The sequence below is a fragment of the Nicotiana sylvestris genome, chromosome 8 (assembly GCF_000393655.2).
Source record: "Nicotiana sylvestris chromosome 8, ASM39365v2, whole genome shotgun sequence".
In the NCBI taxonomy this organism is placed as follows: domain Eukaryota; kingdom Viridiplantae; phylum Streptophyta; class Magnoliopsida; order Solanales; family Solanaceae; genus Nicotiana; species Nicotiana sylvestris.
Genome location: NC_091064.1, coordinates 189,724,179 through 189,737,058, shown reverse-complemented (window position 1 = coordinate 189,737,058; position 12,880 = coordinate 189,724,179). Strand labels below are relative to the sequence as shown.

Below are 12,880 nucleotides of genomic sequence, written 5' to 3'. Positions count from 1 at the left end.
CACATCACTGCATTTCAGACCATGCCAACCTAACATTCTTCTTAAACAAATCAATCAAAGGAGAAGCTTTATTTGAATAGCCAGCAATGAATTTCCGATAATAATTTGCTAACCCAAGGAAAGATCTCAACTCTTTCACAGAATTAGGTGTCTGCCACTCCACAATGACCTACACCTTTTTCAGGTCCATCCGTACTTGATTCTGGCTCACCAAGTGCCCAAGATTTGATCTTTTGTCTAGCAAACTCACACTTTTCCATCTTCACATAAAGTTGGTACTCCCTCAAACGAGACAATACCTTAATCAAGTGTGACATACGCTCATCCAAGGTCCGACTATCGATAACAATGTCGTCTAAGTAGACAACGACAAAATCATCCAAGTACTCAAACAACACATCATTCATCAGGTTGCAAAAAGTAGCCAGAGCATTTTTCAACCCGGACGACATAACAAAGAATTCATATGAGCCATACCTCGTAACACGTGTAATTTTAGACTCATCACCTTTAGCTATCCGTACTTGCCAATAACTAGACCTTAAACCAAGCTTTGTGAACCAACAAGCCTTTCTCAATCTGTCCATCAAGTCTTGCACCAATGGAACTGGATATTTGTTCTTTACATCCACCTTGTTTAACGCCCAATAATAAATACACATCTGAAACGTCCCATCTTGTTTCTTTTGAAATAAAACAGGTGCACCAAACAGAGCTTTTGATGGTTGAATCAATCCTTCATCAAGAAACTCATTCAATTGTTTCCGCAATTCAGCCAACTCTTTTGGAGCCATCCGATAAGGAGGTTGAGCAGGAGGCATTGAACCCGACAGTAACTCTATCTTGTGATCAATCGCCCTCTGTGGTGGCAAATTCTTAGGCAATTCAGGTAGCATCAGCAAAGTCACTTAATATTTGAGCGACGCAGTCCGACACTTCAACTTTTACATCGGGCTTTACCTCAACCATAGCAGCAAGGAAAGTATCATCTCCCCTTTTCAAACCTTTTCGACCATCATGGCAGAAACTAATGAAGACGTCTGTTGAGTTTCTTCTTTCCCATAAGGATGAACAACCTTCACAAAATCAAGAGCCATTCATGCATGATCATCAGTCCGTCCAAGTGAGGCATTGGAATAAAGCGATTTTTCTGCATAAAGTCAATTTCAAAGATTACCTCAAAGTCGTCCAATGGAATCACCATCAAGTTAACGTTCCCTTTCCAGTTCCCAACAGACATAGGAACATTGTAAGGCATACCCACAATGGCTTGGGCTTTCACATTCACAGTCTTCAGGTAGGAAGGACAATTGCTCACATTCTACCCATACTTCTGCACCATTTTCACCAAGACAAATGTGTGAGTAGCGCCTGTATCTACCATTGCTATCATGCCCTTTTCTCCAATTTTCATTTCAATGTACATCAGCAAAGAGTGAGGGTTCATCTCGTCGCTTGTAGCTCTAAGCAACAAAATGACATTCAGCAATTGCAAAGGATTTACCAAGGTAGCACCAACTTCTTTACCTTCTCCATCCTGATTATTTTCTGTAGCAAGCAAAGCATTAACCCGTTCCCGATTTGGACAATTTTTGGCAATGTGAGGTCCACCGCAAGTCCAGCAACCATCACCTTTTTATTGCCAATGCCTTTGTTTCTAGAAGATCCGTCAATAGTAGCCTTGCCCTTTTCCACGATTTCTTTTCGATCTTCCTTCCTTATTTCCCCTTTCTCCTCCACCTTTTTCTTAGGTTTTGAAGTAGAAGGAATTTCAGAAAGACTCCACGTACTGCAGTAATCCACCAATGAATCCGATGCAGCAATCGCACTCGGGGGATCCTTCACGTTCTGTCTCCTGAGTTCGTTCTGTGCCCATGCTTGCATTCCAGAAATAAAATATGCAATTTGTCATCCTCTAACATGTTCTGTATATCCAGCATTAAGGAAGTGAATTCCTTAATATAATCACGAATTGTTCCATTTTGTCGCAGACGTTTAAAGCGATCCCTAGCAAGCCAAGATACATTGCTAGGTAAGAATTGGTCCTTCATTTCTTTCCGGAGTTTCTCCTACGTATCGATCTTGGGTTTGTCCGCACTTTCATCATCGGCCATGCGAGTCCTCCACCACAATTTAGCATCTCCTGTTAGGTACATACTTGTAATTGTGACTTTTTCCTTGTTTGGAGCCTTGGCAGCAATAAAATATCGCTCCATATCCCACAGAAAGTTCTCCAATTCTTTTGCACGACACGCTCCACCAAACGCCTTTAGTTTAGGGATCTTTACCTTAGAACGTTCTTCACTGCCTTGGCCAGGAGCAGCCAATGCCTTCGAAGAACAGTAATTTCCAACTTCAGAGTTTCGATCTCCTTCTTCAGATCTACAACTTGAACATTCGTGGCCTCACACGTTTTTTGAATACCTCATGAAACTGATCAATTCCATCCTTTAGACGATAGATCCCAGTAATTAGATTAGCCAGATCCAAAGGATCATCAATCACACCAATCAGCGCCTCCAACCTTTGCACACGATCACACAAGTCTGAAGTGGATCCACCAGCCATGGTCCCAATTCACGAGCAAAGCTCTGATACTAGTTGTTACAAGGCTAATTTTTCGCAACCAGCACTACACGACAGCAGCCTGACTCTCAAGCCACTCGGCCTTACTTTTTTCGCACACAATTTGACATTTAGAATTATTTCAGACTTGTAAAACTTAAGCAACACACAGTAGTACGGGTAAAATCCAACCTTTATTCTATTCTCGCTGAATATACAAAGGACACTTAGTTGGAAGGCTCACATATGCTTATTTGCCTTAAACCAATCGAAATACAATAATATAAAGGGGGCGCCTATGGCAGATTACAAGGGGCAGTTATACAATGTGCTTGGCACATGCCAAGCCTAAAAATAAGCACAAAAACTTAGCCACATTTTTGAATTCATCTTCCCACGAAATGAACTCCCCTTCAGCACTTTGACCAACTGCAACATGTGCATTGCACATGACTTAAACTTCCACAACATATGCATATTGCACTTCTTCACAGTCACATGACTTGCACACTTGTTCCACAACTTTGCCCACACTTTGCCTTCTGCTTGCCTTGTCTTGTATTTGGACCATACCTCGCCCATAAGCTCATACAACGTCTTGTCACAACCTTTTTCGTCCCTCTGATCCGCACGCATGCCTTAGCCAAGTGTCATGCGCCTTCGTTTTCCATAGTTGTCGCCCACAATCAAGGCTGCCTTGCCATCACCCAAGACACCTTGTCTAGCTGACCTGCCCAAGTCCATGCACTAACTTAGGCACACTCCCAGCTCCGCACATTGCTTGCCAACACCCACACGAACCTATGCCAAATGGCAATATACAAGCCCTTGACATTGGTCCTGCCTGACATCCGTCATGTCTAAATATTAGGGGCTAACCGGAAGATACTTAACCCTATCCACTCAGTTTTGGGTTGTCAGCCCAACTAACCAAGACCAAGCTCCTCCTTGGTCACGCCCACACTATGGTCTCATTACCTCGCCATCGCGCCATTCTCTTCTCTCCTAATTCCCCCACCCGCATTGCTTTCCTCGTCATTCCGTCTTATAATAGACAACAACCAAATAATCGCCCCAAACGACGTTGTATTTTCGTCGAACACCTCAAGAGCAATCCCTTTACTTCACATCTTCTTGCCCGTTCCCTTGCCTCCTCCTCATCTGTAATGGGATCCCTTTCAGCCCTCAACGAACCTCTGCCGTACCCAATTGCTCGCCGCGATGAATCTGTTGTAGATAACTATCATGGAGTTAACGTTCCTGATCCTTATAGATGGTACAATTTTGGGCAAATTAATTAGAATTAGCTCAATGAACATGCTCTAACTACTTCAGCTCTCTATTTTACGGCAATTTCGTGCGAAAAGATACAATTTTTTGAAACAGTAATTTTTGCTAGTGTCTTGCTTCGATAAATTCGTGATTTGCTTTGATAAATATTGATTTTTTTAAAAAATTGTGTTTGAACCTTTTGATTAGGCTTGAGGATCCCGACTCAGAGGAGACCAAGGAGTTTGTGGAAAAGCAGGTGAATCTAACGGACTTAGTTCTCAAGACTTGTGAGACAAGAGAAAAGCTACGGGAAAAAATCACGAAATTGTACGATTTTCCAAAATATGAAGTCCCTTTTAGGGCGGGCGATAAGTACTTTTACTTCCACAATTCAGGACTTCAACCCCAAAAAGTCCTTTACGTGCAGGTCTGCAAAGATTCCATTTTTAGCGGAAATAATATAGATGATTCGTTTGGTCAACCCCAACTGGTTAGAATTGAGGCATTAGTTGATTGACTGTGTCTTATTGCTTGGTGATTCTAGGATAGTTTGGACGGAGAACCAGAGGTTTTGCTTGATCCAAACACACTTAGTGAGGACGGGACAGTTGCTTTGAGTATTTGCTCCATTAGTGAGGATGCTAAGTACTTGGCATATGGTATTAGTTCGAGCGGTAGTGATTGGGTGACTATCAAAGTTATGCAGGTTGATGATAAGAGCGTCAATCCTGATGTAGTCTCGTGGGTAAGTGTTTGGAAAGGTGATAACTTTTGATTATGGTGGACATATTTCTTTACTTGGAGTTCTTTATTTGTCATTATGGGTGTAATTGTTTTCCTCACAGGTTAAGTTCTCTGATGCTAGCTGGACCCATGATAGCAAAGGGTTTTTCTATAGCCGTTATCCAGCGCCAAAGTGAGTACTGAAAGTTATATTCTCTTCACAAATCTGTTTCATATACAAGTGTGGTTTGAGAATCATGAAGTTTCTGTATCATCTGATCTATTTCTGAGGGGGAAAAATTCAAAAAACCTATATCATCTGATCTGATGTAAAGTAATCTGCTGGCTAATTTTCCGATAAGTTAAAAAGGTTCGGTGTAATATGTATTGTGCTACTATCTCCTGGTATGTCATCATTGTAATGGTACAAATATCCAAACAGAACCTTGTTTCATAGTAAAGGTACAAACTATGTTGGGCGGACTCTCCAAAATGCTGCCGCGCCTGTGTCGGATCCTCCAAAAACGCACTACTTTTGGAGGATCCGACACGCACCCAGCAACATTTTCGGAGAGTCCGAGCGACATTGAGTATAAACATCTAATAGTAACGGTATAACACTTCAATTATTTTGTGCGACTCTAAGTTTTGGAGTGTGTCTGGCTTCTTAGTGATGGAGAAAGTTTGGATGCTGGGACAGAGACACATGCCAATCTGAACCATGAAGTGTATTATCATCGCTTGGGTACTGATCAGTCCGATGATATCTTGTGCTGGAAAGATCCTGAAAATCCAAAGTGTACACGATCAGCTTCGGTGACAGAAGATGGAAAGGTTTACTATAGAATCTCCCTAATCTGTTGCACAATTATTGCTGTCTGAGAACTATGAATTTTCAAATTTTAATGTAATATCAATATTTTGTTTTCTTCCTAAATCCTGGAAAAATAGACATGGGTCTGGGAAAGATAAAGATGTATCAAGAATTACCAGGAACAGAGATACATTGATAAGGATCACTCTCGTAGATGTAATGTGCTTCTTGCTAAATTTTCTGGGGTGAACAGCCATGTTGTTGTTTTGACAATAGTATAAGTGTCGTACTTACCATTTAATGAAATTTATGCTACGATGGTAAGGCGTGGAGTTTGGGAAAGCAGGACGGTACTTATAAGAAGAAGAAAAAAGAGAGAAAATCCTGACAAGGTGCTAAGAAGACATGACTCCTATGGGAACACAAAATGAGTAGTCAAAGAACTACTTTCTTAAAAGGCTTTTAATCAGGATGATTGTGACACTTGGAGCACTTTTATCCCATATTAGATTGTAAATTGAATTGAAGTGAGGGTCATTGGATTCTTGAAAAGCAACTCCTTGTTTTGGGTTTACCTTTTGTCTTTCCTACATTGATGAAGTTCTTTTTGTTCACAGGTTTTAATTTGGTTTTACCTTGCCTTATCCAAAAAAATAAGTTAATCTTGTTTACAATCTAATTTTACAAACTATTGTTCTGCAGTACGTTCTCCTGTATACTTATGAAAACTGTGATCCAGTCAACAAAGTTTATTACTGCGATTTATCTGCACTTCCTGATGGGATTGAAGGTTATAAAGGAAGAAATGAGTTGCTACCCTTTATCAAGCTTGTTGATAACTTTGATGCCTCTTATGACTGTGTTGCAAATGATGGCACTGCTTTCACTTTCCGTACCAATAAGGATGCTCCCAAGTATAAGTTAGTCAGAGTAGATCTGAAGGAACCCGATTCTTGGTCTGATATCGTCAGAGAGGATGAAAAGGATGTGCTTGAATCAGCTGTTGCTGTCAATGACAATCAACTGGTTGTGAGTTATTTGAGTGATGTGAAAAATGTTTTGCAGTTGAGAGATTTGAAAGCAGGAGTATTGCTTCATCATTTACCCATTGATATAGGCACAGTGTCTGGAATTTCTGCTCGCCGCAAAGACAGCACCATTTTTATTGGATTTACAAACTTCCTAATCCCTGGAATTATATATGAGTGTGATCTCAAAGCAGAGGTTCCGAATCTGAAAGTATTTCGAGAAACTGTTGTCCCTGGGTTTGATCATACTGAGTTTCAAGTTAATCAGGTGAATGGGGCTTTTTGTCACAATTATGCTTGTGTAGTTTTTTTTTCCTGATAAGTAATTATGCTTGTGTAGTTTAATTTTTATAATACTTGAAACTTGTGTCTTTTGACCTTTTCTCCCTATTAGTGTATAGTCTTGGCGTAGTGGACACTTCTACTCAGGTTTTATAAATGAAAAGTCTGTGCATGTTTTTTTCCATTGAATCAACCCATTTTTCCAAATTTGTTTAACCTGAAATATCTAAGCTAAACTAGGAGATTTACACTTACATGCTCACTCATTCAGCTCCTGTAGAATAGGAAAATTACAGATTATTAGTTCCAAATTATGATCTTTTCCTTTTCTTTTAAATTTAATATTTTCTGCAACATACCTTCCTGCATCTCTTTGCCGCACTCCAATTCGCTTGGTGTAGTCAGCTACCCTTATTCTTCTTGACAGAAGACAAATACCTGAACTTTTTCCAAATCTGTAAAGGGTCAATACTTGTCATAGAATCTGTGTGAGCATGTCTACCCATTTTGAGACAAGGAAACTTTATTACTCTTTTCTTCTGGAAAAACAATGTCTTGTCTCTTTTGTAAACTACTTTTGTCTGATGTCTCCTTTTCTTTCATGGTTGGGGTTTACTTTTGCAGGTTTTTGTGCCCAGTAAAGACGGTGTCAAGATCCCTATGTTCATAGTGGCTGGAAAGGATATTTCCTTGGATGGATCACACCCTTGCTTATTATATGGATATGGAGGATTCAATATTAGCATTACTCCATACTTCTCCGTCGGTCGTGTTGTAATTGCAAAGCATTTAGGTGTTGTGTTCTGCATTGCAAATATTCGTGGCGGCGGGGAATATGGAGAAGATTGGCATAAAGCTGGCTCCCTTTCCAAAAAGCAAAATTGCTTTGATGACTTCATATCTGCTGCTGAGTATCTTGTGACAGCTGGTTACACTCAGCCAGAGAAGTTGTGTATCGAAGGTGGAAGCAATGGCGGGCTTCTTGTTGGAGCATGCATCAATCAGGTACTTAAACTGTTTCTTCAATATCGCTATCTTACTTTACAGCATTCTAGTGTTGATGAATCAGTGGTTGACTGTGGAAGCTTCATAATTGCAGAGACCTGATCTCTTTGGCTGTGCTCTTGCGCATGTTGGTGTTATGGATATGCTTAGATTTCACAAGTTTACTATAGGTAGTGTACTGTAGACTGAGTTCTCATCTTCAATGATGCATATTGGTTTTGCTCATTTGCTCTTTACAACTTATATTCTCTTCCTCACTAGGTCATGCCTGGACTTCTGATTATGGCTGTTCAGACAAGGAAGAAGAGTTTCAGTGGCTAATCAAGTGAGTTTTGGAACTTCCACTGAAACTTCCCTCGGCATACTCTTAATATGCTTTTCAATTCATGCATGTAAGAGAAAATGAAAAAAAAATATGACAGCGGTTCCCAAGGTTGAAAAACTGTCAGCATGGTGATAGATTGCTTTTGGAGGAATCCTTGTTTAGGCAATATTTCTCGTATTAGAGAATAAGATAAAGACAGCATGTTGCAACTGTGCTAGTCTACCTTGTCAACTATACATTTGATACTTTTCCTTCTCCTTCCTCCCCTTCCCTTTTCCCCCCTTTTCATTTCTGCATCTAACGATACTCAATGTTCTGTAGATTGAGGCATTTGGCCTAGCACTTTTTAATCCTTTTTCGAGCAGCGACATTAAATTTACTTAGTCTGTCATTCCCACTCAAATGTTTTCAGGTACTCACCACTCCATAATGTCAGAAGGCCATGGGAACAATCTCCTGATCAAGAATCTCAATATCCGTCCACTATGCTACTGACAGCAGATCATGATGATCGAGTGGTGCCACTGCACTCATTGAAATTATTGGCGGTAGGTTACTAAGTACTAACTAGCTAAATAGAATCCTGCTTCTTCTCCTGCCTCTTCATGGACAACTATGAGCCTTTTTATTGACATTTCATCTGCATCCAGATACAATTTTTTCCCCTACTTTTGATTGGCATGCATATTAGTTTTCAAATTTATTTTTTTTCGTGGAATAGGTTTTCAGAATATAGCATTTTAGATTGTAAATCCTGGGACTGATATGTGGTTTGTCTAAACAAATGGAAAGGAAGGAAAAATAAAATAGATTCTCTTTTGTTGCCTTCACCCAGGTTCATACATGTTTTGGTTAACCTACAAATATACAGCCACTTTTTTGTTTGGACTATTCTCCTTTGAAAATTTTCAATGTCGTACAGTCTAAAGTTATGTAAAAATATGAGTACTATATCTAGCCTGGACTTACAGCTTCAGAAGTTGAGGCTTGGGCTGCTGGTCGAATTTGTTCTCTCTTTTGGAAAAGTATATTCACATAGGCGAGTTTCCTTCATTGACTTCCAGTTGACGAGGGACTGTGGCCAAAATTGTTTAGAGACATGTTTCCAGAGATCATAATTCCTGCACAGCTAAAATCCCAGTGCTGCTATGGTCTGTCCCTATTTATAGCCTAGATGAGGATTTCATTATCTGTTTACTTTCTCAGAACTAAACTTGTTTCTTTATATGAAACATACATTTAATGAACCTGTGTGATCCACAGTTAAGCAGTTATAGAATTTCATATGCTTGTTCGTGAAGGTTCATTACTGCTAATTTCTATGTGATTTATATCTTGTCTTCTTCTTGTTGTAAATTGAACCATTTTGCTAATTGTGATGTCTTCTTTAGACCATGCAATATGTCCTATGCACAAGCTTGGAGAAGAGTCCGCAGACCAATCCCATCATTGGTAGGATCGATCGCAAGGCTGGTCATGGAGCTGGACGACCAACACAAAAAGTGGTAAGGTTCTCACTAGTTATCGTTCCGGGCCACTTCCTGCTTCAATTGACAGTCACACTATTGAATGTAATACCTGTATTGCAGATTGATGAAGCTGCAGACAAATATGCCTTCATGGCTAAGGTCTTGGGTGCATCTTGGGTTGAGTAGATGAAGCTGATACCGAGCATTACTAAATCGTAAATTAAGATGGTGAATGGTGAATTTACATGTGGTAATAATTTGGCTGCAATTTCCAGATCAAGTATCTGTTTCCAATTCAAAGTTCTCAGAAATGAATCAGGCTCTCATCATTGACTATCTTTTCGGATTCCTATGGCGTGAAGGTGCACAAGAAGTTTAAAACAAAGATGAACGTATTTTCAGTTTTCAATACATTCTTGGCCAATTTTTGAAGCCCATCCATACCCTCATACGAGATTATGATATATTGCATCTTTAATTCATGGCCCTCCTTCAACCCCCAACCATTCTATGGTTTTGCTCCTCATGCATTGGTTCCCATGTGTATGAAAATGGGTCAGCATAATGATGGTTTCTCTTGATGGATATCATGCAATTTAGCTATTCTGCGAAAACTGATGTAAAGGTTGTGATATTTATTTTAGTTTCAATTGCAGAAAACATTCTTGTCAAATGGAACTTGATATCTTTTGACAACCTACTGCTTTTTTGTTGGTATTAAAAAAAAACTATTTACCGAAGAGCTTTAACGAAGCAGTAAAAAGAAAAAAAGAAGACCGGGAAACAAAACTGAAGATTGAGCGATAGAGCCTCAACATTCTTTCCCCTCTTTCCAATATCCATCCTATACGATATTAGCATTCCTATACTCAGAGGCGGATCCAGAATTTTCGAAGGACGGGTTCATCATTACTTTTTAAAAAAAAAATTAAACATAATAAGGTTGATAGGGGATTTGATCCCCTGACCTTAGGTTATTGGAAATAAGAGACCAAAACCAATGCACCACTTGGTCTCTTTTGACCATAGGTTCCATCAAGTAAAATTATGTACATCATATCTTTACTTTAACCCGAAGACTACGGGTTCACGTAAACCATATTTTACATGGTAGATCCGCCCCAGCCTATACTACTACTGAAATTGAGTTAAAAGAGTAAAAATTCTGCATCTTAATCTTCTTTGCTAGCCTTTGCTTCATAATGCTTTGTAGAAGACCTCTTGCACAATTTGCCTCGCTATTACTGTATGTGTCGAAATCTGACCATATGAAGATCGGCGCAAAAAGAAATGGCGAGGGGTCGATTAAGCCGTGGTTGTATCCATAAAGCACCGTAACGACGGGTATCTCGGCCATGGCCGAGGTCGAACCATCAGAAGGTCCGTATGGCGAAGTACGTGTCGTGGCATTTAGGGGGGACAACCTAAAGTACAATCGGCAGGTTAGGATACTCTGGCTAAGGAATGTTGGATAAAGGGGAATACTTACTATATATATATACTAGGTAAGAGAACAAAGGGGGGGGGGATTTTTTCGGGCTTCTTCTAAAGGAGAGAAAAAAATGAGAGAAGGTTTCTTAGTAAAAACAAGAGAAAATTTAGAACTTGGCTTCTAACGTTTGTAATCATCACTACGGAATGAATAAAGATAGATCCCGTAGCTGTTAATGACATTCCTTCTCTTTCTTTTCTATTCTTACATTGCGGAACAGTAACGTCAAGAATGTAAGTCGTCGTCTACATTTGATGCCCTTTTTTAATCTTAAAGAGTTTGTTATTGCTCAATATTCTTTGATCTGGAGGTTATTATCTTTGGCTAGGATTATCCTCTATTTTTTTATTTAATTAGTTTACAAAATGATTTAGCAATTTTTTGGTAAAACAATTTGGCGCCGTCTGTGGGAATTTTCTAGCCAAAATATTAGTTCCCTCTAGATCTAAAGCCAGCCAAAGTATTACTTCTCGGTTGTCATAGCCTCACCATTTCAGTATAAACACCAACTTGAAAAAGTGGTAGACAAGCTTTGGAAATAACCAAACCAATCAAGGTCAGATCTTTGCACGAAATCGAAATTATGTCTGATATGTATACAAAATTCACGTCTCGGTGTAACGATGGGTTTGGTACGTCATACGAGTACTCAAAGTGGGATTACGGACACTACGCACTTAGCACGTCTGCAATCCTATTTGTTATATTAACATCATATATCGATCTATACTTCCACCTCTTAGGGAAGGACGATAGCCTACTATGTGATTCTTTGAAATAACCAGCTTATCTTGCCTTATTTTTGTACCTGTATGCACAGTGTGTAATTTATGTACAGAGTATAACTTATGTTTCCCTTATTTTTGCGCACATCGGACGGGATCAGACCGGGACCCAAGCTCGAGATCCCAACGAGCAAAGTATGTTCAGCCCATAAGAAGCCTAGACGTGACTAACGGCGAAGCCAAACACGAGGCTACCAAATTTGAAACCGCCATTCGAGTACAGGATAAAACGAGTCGCCCTACAGCGCCCTTCTCCCCTCGCCGACTTATCAGGTCAAGGTAACATGCAATTTCGTTTGGGTTTAACTTGTCATTTTTCTTTTTTGGATTGGGATAGGAACACGAGCATTCTCACAGGTGCGTGAACAAGGAACAAACGCCACCGTACACGTCGGGAAAACGTTCCACACCATACCATCCCGCGGACAACGGTCGAGCAAGACCCTCCACACCGTACCATATTACAAATAACAGACAAACGGGTCAGAACAAACCGGCATTATTAAGAAAATCTCCATGACCTGGGACTAAGCGGTGAGCCCATGGAACGTACAACCTCTCCAACATAGGCAGTACATGAACTCGAAAAACTTGCACCTATATTCGCCATGGTAATCCTATGCCAATTCAGCCGACTAAATATTACGAATCACGTCCGAACTTTGTTTGAATTAATCATGTCCTAGGGTGCCCAGATCCCAAGCAGTAAGTTCATCGCTCGTCGCGTCAACAGCCTCTCCAGGCCGAGCAATGAAGGGACTAGATAAACTGGGACCCTACCGACACACACACTATGCAACAACGTACAGTATTCTCCAATGAAAGCAAGAGTAAATAAACTGGGACTCATCCTGACGCACGCATAAATGATATAGCAATGAGTAATATTCTCCAATAAAAGCAAGGCCACGTACGACATTCTTACTACGCCATCGAACCAGCACATCGCCAAGTGGAAGTAAAAGTCGACATTGTGAGCATGTGATTTTTGTTTCGCACGACAATCGCTCCAAAAGGAAGTAAAAAATAATAATTGGCCCTGCTGTACAAATTTTGGATTTCTGTGCGGCACCTTGTTAATTTATTTGTGACTTCGGCCCATTTTTATTTATTTACTTTA

At 40.0% G+C, this 12,880-nt stretch overlaps 1 protein-coding gene across 1 annotated transcript; it reads left to right on the top strand.

Moving 5' to 3' along the window:
* Positions 1-3,505: 3,505 nt before the first annotated feature.
* On the top strand, positions 3,506-10,156 carry LOC104213665 (uncharacterized). Its single transcript, XM_009763195.2, has 12 exons — positions 3,506-3,841; positions 4,045-4,264; positions 4,382-4,582; positions 4,683-4,753; positions 5,232-5,394; positions 6,077-6,670; positions 7,309-7,689; positions 7,784-7,859; positions 7,951-8,014; positions 8,427-8,562; positions 9,406-9,519; positions 9,604-10,156. Exons 1-12 carry the CDS (start codon positions 3,531-3,533, stop codon positions 9,667-9,669), a joined length of 2,397 nt encoding a protein of 798 aa, XP_009761497.1. The 5' UTR covers positions 3,506-3,530; the 3' UTR covers positions 9,670-10,156.
* The last annotated feature ends 2,724 nt before the right edge of the window (positions 10,157-12,880 follow it).

What these genes read in the sequence shown, in the direction of transcription:
- LOC104213665 (XM_009763195.2), top strand. Translation starts at nt 3,531, where the DNA reads ATGGTCTCATTACCTCGCCATCGCGCCATTCTCTTCTCTCCTAATTCC. An exon ending in CGGTGACAGAAGATGGAAAG is followed by an intron (nt 5,395 to 6,076) that starts GTTTACTATAGA and finishes ATTGTTCTGCAG; the next exon opens with TACGTTCTCCTGTATACTTA. An exon ending in GACGACCAACACAAAAAGTG is followed by an intron (nt 9,520 to 9,603) that starts GTAAGGTTCTCA and finishes CCTGTATTGCAG; the next exon opens with ATTGATGAAGCTGCAGACAA.